At 49.9% G+C, this 7743-nt stretch overlaps 1 protein-coding gene across 1 annotated transcript in view; it reads left to right on the top strand.

Moving 5' to 3' along the window:
• Positions 1 to 1286: 1286 nt before the first annotated feature.
• The window catches only part of VPS35L (VPS35 endosomal protein sorting factor like), a 77161-nt gene continuing 70704 nt past the window's right edge, over positions 1287 to 7743 (top strand). The window contains exons 1-2 of the mRNA XM_028498028.2: positions 1287 to 1361; positions 2101 to 2185. Coding sequence (XP_028353829.1) covers positions 1287 to 1361; positions 2101 to 2185 — 160 coding nt within the window. The remainder of the gene's footprint in view (positions 1362 to 2100; positions 2186 to 7743) is intronic.

The following is a 7743-nucleotide window of genomic DNA, read 5'->3' as shown; positions in this document are numbered from 1 at the left end:
TTTGGAGCAGGGAATCTGTTTTTTTTAGCACATACCCTGGGGTGCCTGATTTTTATTGGTTTAGGAAACTGCACCAAAGATTTACAAAAAACTGTGGAATCTTCAAAATAGTGATTTAAAAGGTAACTTCAATTTATGACATTATTATGATTTTAACTTTGGATTAAAAAATTTCTGCTTCCTATTGTCTTTATAAAATACATGTTTTGTGACACCAGCTTGGGAGGCAAATCAATGCACAGGTGTTGGGAAACGCCAGCTGTGTTTAATTTGAAATCTTCTGTTTGAATTCTCTCTCCCTCTCACCTCACCAGTGGGCAGTAACCCATCTCTGAGGCGCTCTGGGTAGGAACTCAGGAGATGTCACATCCCTAGGAACCAAGAGCTGTGTATTGTAAACAGTCTCTAGGATTCAGAACTGTTTGTTTTTTCCAAGCCCTGAAATCTCATGGGGTAATTGTTTAAGTTGGAGCTCTCATAAAGGGCATGTGAAAAACACAAAGCAAGGTGTCAGGAAATGGAGTTCTGTGTACATCCAAATGCCACATTTGGTGTCCTTGCCACTGTTTTAACAGCTTACATTCCCCTCACCTCCAATCCCCAAATAACATTTGGGCTATGAGAGGATGTTTTACAAATTAGACACTTTGTTTACTTTTATTTACATAATGCTAAGGAGAAACTTGATGAATGTAATAATTTAGATATTGTGTAACAAAGCCAAAATGAAAACACATGTCAGCCTGCATCTTGATATGATGAACATTTTAGCCATTCTGTGCACATCGGAAGCACATACGTATAAAAGGACCCTTTTTTTTTTTTTTTTTTTGCGGTACGCGGGCCTCTCACTGTTGTGGCCTCTCCCGTTGCGGAGCGCAGGCTCTGGACGCACAGGCATGGCTCATGGGCCCAGCTGCTCTGCGGCATGCGGGATCCTCCCAGACCGGGGCACGACCCCGTGTCCCTTGCATCGGCAGGCGGACTCTCAACCACTGCGCCACCAGGGAAGCCCTGAAAGGACCCTTTCTAAATGTCCAAATAGTTTTTTTTTTAATGTGACATTTTTCCCGTCTGATAAAATATGGCAAGGTTATCTAGTTCCTTATCCAGACTTCTGAATTTGCAAAGATTTCAGGGCATTACTTCTAGTTCTTCCAAGTAGAGATAGATTTTTGTTTCTGATTATACAAGATGACTTCATCTGGGGCGTTCGGGGCCACGTTGTGTGGCTGCCATCTTCCGTTATGAGTCCTGAACACGTCGATGGCCCTCTGGCTTGAGCGATGGCAGCGGGACTGAGGAATTCCCTGCAAAGCCAAAATGTTCCTGGCTTGCAGAGCACAGTTCCAGAGAAACATGTAACTCTTTGAAGCTCGTCACGTTTCCTTTTAGAAGGAAATTTAAGAGTGAGTATAAATAATAGGTGCTAGTTTAAGAAACCCTGGAGATTTGCCTATGGGGTCATTTCATAGAAAAGAACATTTAAGAATCAAGACCATTCTGAAATACACCAGAGGAGGTGATGCTGAAAAGATGGAGTCACCTGCAGGGACGCTGGTTGACTTCTCTGGTGACCGAGTGCTGACCCTAGTTCAGACCCTCTGAATAAGATTCCTGAGTCGTGGCTTTCCTGAGGGAGGTGATGGTGCCTTTCATTAAGAGGCTGTCTTGTGAGCAGAGTTGACTCCCTTTGTCAGAAACATGGTGGTTTTGCTTGTCATTGTACCTCCAGTGCCTAGCACCAGGCCTGGCACATGGTATACACTTGCACTTGTTTGTGCAGATCCTTTTTTTTGTTTGTTTGTTTGTTTGTTTATTGCGGTACGCGGGCCTCTCACTGTTGTGGCCTCTCCCGTTGCGGAGCACAGGCTCCGGACGAGCAGGCTCAGCGGCCATGGCTCACGGGCCCAGCCGCTCCGCGGCATGTGGGATCTTCCCGGACCGGGGCACGAACCCGTGTCCCCTGCATCGGCAGGCGGACTCTCAACCACTGCGCCACCAGGAAAGCCCTGTGCAGATCCTTAATTTTCCAGGCCTGGAGTGTTCCAACCCAGTCAGACATGACAGTGACTTTTCTTTTCTCTTCTCTTTTTCTAGTGTTCAAAGCTTCTTTCGGACACAAGTGTTATTCGGTTCTACCCAAGCAAATTTGTCCTTATCACCGACATACTTGATACATTTGGTAAGTACTAGTTTTATTTATCTCAAATCTAAGAAGTACGTTTGTTTTGCCAGAAGTTGGATGGTAGAGTTGCTTTAAATTGGGTTCTGCTGTGGTTTAAATTACTAGGTAAGTCACGAGGGAGACCAAAACTCCCACCCCTACCCTTGCTCCCCTGCTCTAATGAGGGGAGCAGGGGTGCGGGTGCTGTTTTTGAAAGAATTTTAAATTGTGTGTTTCTAACCTTCTGATAGGCTAGCGAGGCAAGTGAGCGAAGCAAGGCAGGCTGGGGAGCACACGTCTTATACAGACCAGCCTCGGTCCGTCGCCGGCCGGCTCATGGCATCTGGAACTCACTTTGTTCAGAACTGAACCTGGCATCTCCTCCCAGCCCTTCCCCACCTGCGCTGGGTTTCTGTCTCAGGGGATGGTGGCACCAAGTACCCCCGTGCCCACTCTGGAAATCTGAGTCTTCTCCCCCGTGCCCCATGTCCAGCCCGTCACCAGGTTCTTCAATTCACTCTCCTCGATCTCTCCCCAGTATGTCCATTTTTCTGTCTTCTCTGTTAAAACCTTAGTCCAAGCCACTGTTCTCTGCCCCATGGATGATGGCTGCAGCTCCTGTGAGGTCTTCCTGCATCACTGTGGCTGCCCCTCGTCCCACACTCCACCCCTCAAGCCGAGTGATCTTCGGGAGTGCAGCAGAGAGGTTTAGACTGAAGAGATTAACCAGGACCCCCTTGGAGAAACAGGAGGTCTCCATGCTGCTTGGTGATGGTCAGTGGCCAGAACATCATGCCATTAGCAGTTTGCCCAAACCGTGCAGCCTGTAGGCTGTACATGACGTTCAGCAGAGAGGTGCCCCCCTAGAACTAGGAGACAGTCATCTTCTGAGAACTGAACACATAGCGGGGTCGGAACAGACTTTGCTGTCTTGCCAAGGAAGGACCAATGGGCTCCCAACCTGGCAAGTCTTGTCTGTGACCCATTGAAAGGTCAAATGTGTCAGAAAATGAAATGTCATTCAGAGAGACCCATTTATTTCTGTGCAGGAGACCGGGGACCTGAGTGTATTAGCTAGAATAAGTGATAGAAAACCTAACTCATTCGTTTCCTCTTGGAAAAGGGGGGAGTATTTATTGGCTTATGTTGAAAAGTCCAGGGGTAGTTTCTGGCTTCAGGTATAGCTGAATTCAGGAACTCAAACAGTATCTTCAGGACCTTGGCTTTTTCTAGTACTTTTTCTTGGGTTGGCTTCATTCTTAAGCTCCACAAGGTGTCCTCAGCTTTTATCAGTTTTGCTGCTAGTAGTCCCAGGACAAGGAAGGAACTTTTATCCTCGCTTTCCAACAGAAGTCCTGGAATTCCATCTCATTGGCCTGGCTTGGATCACACGTCAGTCCCTGAGCCACTTATGGGATCTGGGGGATGCAATGTGCAGGTTATCCAGAGCTGGTTGCCCCAAAGGAGAAAGGGTGATGCTGTTGCCAGAGGAAAGGGGAATGGGAGCTAACTGGGCTAAAGGAAGAGATGTCCCGGCCAAAAGACGGGACCTTTGGGTTCAGATGATCCGGGAAGGTGGCATCGGGCACTCTGCTGGGTGCTGAGGTTGTGTCAGCAAATAAGAAACAAAAATCCCTGCCTTCGTGGGCTGTGCCAGAAAGAGAGGATTTGCAGAACAATTAAGTAAACCTGATTGTGTGTTAGACAAGGATTGGTGCTATGGATGAAGAAAACCCAAACCAGAGCAGCGTGAAGCGGGCAGCGCTTTTATTTAAATGGGGGGTTGGAGGAAGCCTCGCTGGGAAGTTGGTGTGTGGGCAAGTACATGAAGGAGGTGAGAGATGAGCCGTATGCTGGCAACGTGGGGCCGGCTTATGACCAAGGAACAGCCAGTGCAAACACCCTGGGGTGGGAGCAGGCCTGGCAGGTCTGGAGAACTGAGAGGCCAGGGTGGCTGGACGGGGGCGGGTGGGGGGGGATGTGGCCAGAGAGCGTGGTGCGCCATGTAGGCCAGTGGAAGGACTGCGGCTTTGAGCGCGAGGGCGTGCTGGACGGGGGCGGGTGGGGGGGGATGTGGCCAGAGAGCGTGGTGGGCCATGTAGGCCATTGGAAGGACTTGGGCTTTGAGCCCGAGGGCGTGAGGAGCCGCCCAGGGTGTTGAGCAGAGGGGGCGCAAGTTCCAGTTTGGGTTTTAATGGGCTTCCCTCTGGCTGCTGTTTTGAGACTAGACGGTAGGGCGAGGGTGGAACGGTGGGCCCAGTTGGGAGGCCGGTGCAGCACTTCAGGTGAAAAACGAGGGGGGCATGGCCCCGGGGAGGCGGTGGGGATGGGGGAAGGTGATCCAGGACAGATGGGCGCATGAGGCTCTCAGAACAGGTATCCATCGCACACCCCTTGGGCCTTGACTTGTCCTCACGCCCAGCTTGCCTTCAGGGAGCGAGGATGTCAGTCGGCGGGAGAGGCCAGTGGCCATGTCTGGTTCTCCTGACAGTTCTGTTTCTCATGGTGAGTTGACACACGGGCCTTCTGGTTTCCCTCGCCAGCCTCCTGCAAGTTTCTTTTGCATGAGTCAGCATCCCTGGGTGAGACTAGCTCTGAGATGCTGATGAGCCGGCAAGCCTGGCCAGAGCCAGACATTAACCTTGTGAGAATTTGGGGCGGCCATTCTGTCAGCCTCTGTGGTGGCGGCCCAGTCCGTCCCATGCCTCGGCCGGCCAGGAGGCGGTGTAGATGCCTGCCGTCCTTGCTGTATCCCAGAAATCAGCTGGGCTGGGAGTTGAGAATAACGGTGATAAGTCCTCAGCAAATAAGGGTTTTCCTCGGGCCTGACTCTGTTCTAGGTGCTTTAGTGATCTTAAGTCATGCCGTCCTCATAACAGCTCTGAGGTAGGGTCTGTAATTTTCCCCACTTCACAGATGAGGAGCCTGAGGCACAGGGAAGTAAAGCAGCTTGTCCACGTCCCCAGGGTAGTGAGTGGAGAGCTGGGACTCAAATTGAGTTCTCTCTGCAGTCAGAGCACCTGCTTTTTTCTCTTGTGCCTGGCTCACGGGGGAAATTCTCTCTGCAAAACTACAAATGCGTGTACCTTTGACCCAGCAACTTTGCCTCTGGGAATGCATCCAACAACCCAAGTGACTGTCCGTTGGAGACCAGTTAAACAAACGATGGCACGTCTGTATGCTGCAGTACGAGGAGGCGCCTCTGAGGGTGAGGACGTGCTGTGTTCCAATGTGGAAAGATCCCCAGGTGAAAAACTCAAGATGCAGAACTGTTATAGAGTATGTTCCCTTTTGTTTAAGAAAGGAGGAAAAATTAGAGCGCTTGGTTGTTTTCACTTCCGTATGCCTAAAGAAACATTAGAAGGATCCCCAAGGAGCTAATAAAAGCGGGGACCCTCAGAGGGTGGCTTGAGCAGTGAGCTGGATGGCACGGGGACGGGCTGAGAGAGAACCTTCATTGAGTACCTCCTGCAGCCTTTTGAATTTTGAATGGTGGGCATGTTTTACGTATTCAAAGCGTTCCCAGAGGTGCCCTTGTCCAGATCTGTTGCGAATAGCTTTCCTCAGGAGTGCGAGGCAGCTCGAGGACACTTGGTTGTGCTTTGGGGCTAATGAGCAGCTTTCACCTTTTAAAAAGGGCGCGGAACTGGCCTTTCTTGGGTGGCACCTTGGAGTGCTGAGGTCCGTTGTGCATGTGTCGCTGTTAACTCTCTGCTCCACAGGAAGATGTGCTGCTGTACGGGGGCAGGTGGTCAGTGGTTGTGAACGAGGCTGTCCGAGGGCGGGAGCGTCTTGCTGGGCAAGGATGCGGGACACGGCCCCAGGCGTCTGCACCTGCAGCGCTTTAGCTGGGATTTCCCTGGAGGCAGTGAGCACAGAGCTGGGCTCTGGCGTCTCTCTGCCTGCATTCCTTGCCTCGCCTCCTACAGGGTTGTATGAACTTGAGCCTTGGTTTCTTCACTTGTGAAATGGGCATTATAGGCCTTACCTCTGGGGAATTTCTGGAGAGAATTAAATGAGAGAATGTGTAGGAAGCACATGAAGTCTTTCCTCTTCTAGGAGCTGGCAGGGTCAGTGTAAACAACTTAGAGCCGTGCCTGGCACAAAGTAAGGTGCTCAGAAACCGTTAACTGTTGTCACTGTTGTTATTGATCTATATTAGTGTCCTTGATTTATAAGAAAGTGAATCAAAAAAGAAAATCTAGGGTCGGGTATTATTTCTCAAAATAGTTGTCCACTAACTTAACAAAGGAAAACAAATATTCACCAAACTCTTTTGGCCAAAAATGGCTTTGTGGTTAAAGGCCTTAGGATATGAAGGTGAAATATAAAAATTGTGCTTTCGTTTTTAAAAGAAAGCTAGTTTTGGAGAGGTGGCAAGCTTTTTGTGGAGGAAGTAAAGGCATTGGGTTCTCTTAAGCCCGGTCCATGCACTCTAGGAGGTATGAGAAGTTACATGGTTGCCCGGCGTGGCTTGCTGTGCTGTGTGATGGCCAAGGTAAACTGCATGTAGTTCCAATGCCGGGGGTTCTGTGCTCATCTCAGAGGAGGCCTCTCTTGGCATCAGGTGTGGCTGCCTTGGGGAGCCCGTGACTGCAGGTCACTTCCTGCCGGGAAGACAAAGGCAGGTGGCTTTGAGAACTGGAGCTTGGTCCCTGAGGCTTCCTGGGAACTTCCAAATTGAATCCTCGGTTTGGGGCAGTGATTCTCATCCTCGGCTGCATACCTGGGGAGCTTTAAAAACACTTCTGATGGTCAAGCTGTGCCCCAGATCATTTACATTAGCATCTCTGAGAACAGACACAGGCATCAGCGTATTTTCAAGTGCCCCACGTGCTCTGAGTGTTCAGCCAAGGTTGAGAACCCCTGGGTTAGAGGGAGGAGGGAGGCTTTTGGCAGTTGTTAGAGATTCCCACACCTAAGGCAAGTTTTAGCTCAGAGACCCACAGTGCCTGCCTGAATCAATGGTTCTCACACTTGAGTGTGTATAAGAATTTCCCATTAAGGTTATTCAAAATTCATATTCCTAGTCTTCACCCCCCAGAATATTCTTTTTCACTGGCTCTGAGGTGGGCCCCAGGAATGGACATTTTTAACAGGTGTCTTTCGGTGATGGTAATGTAAGTAGTCCACACTGGGAGAGGCATCTAGGGCTCTTCTCAGCTTGGCTGGCTTCCTTCATGTTAACCTAGCATTCTGTCATTTCTTGATGATGTCATTTGATCTCATTTTCTTTGACCAGAAATGATCCTATAACTCTCCTGTCTTTTTCCGCGTATGGACAAGGGGTGTGGTTCTCTGTAGCCCTGAATGGTGGGGTTGTACGGGGGAAAATGGGCATGAGAAAATACTTTCAACATCAAAGGTGATTTGGGAAGGTCCAGAAAATGAATAGAACTGTAACTTTTATCCTTTGAATTTTTTTTTTTTTTTTTTTTCCGGTATGCGGGCCTCTCACTGTTGTGGCCTCTCCCGTTGCGGAGCACAGGCTCCGGACGCGCAGGCTCAGCGGCCATGGCTCACGGGCCTAGCCGCTCCGCGGCATGTGGGATCTTCCCGGACCGGGGCACGAACCC

The sequence above is a fragment of the Physeter macrocephalus genome, chromosome 14 (genome assembly GCF_002837175.3).
Source record: "Physeter macrocephalus isolate SW-GA chromosome 14, ASM283717v5, whole genome shotgun sequence".
Lineage (NCBI taxonomy): Eukaryota > Metazoa > Chordata > Mammalia > Artiodactyla > Physeteridae > Physeter > Physeter macrocephalus.
This window is presented reverse-complemented; position numbering and strand designations above follow the sequence as displayed.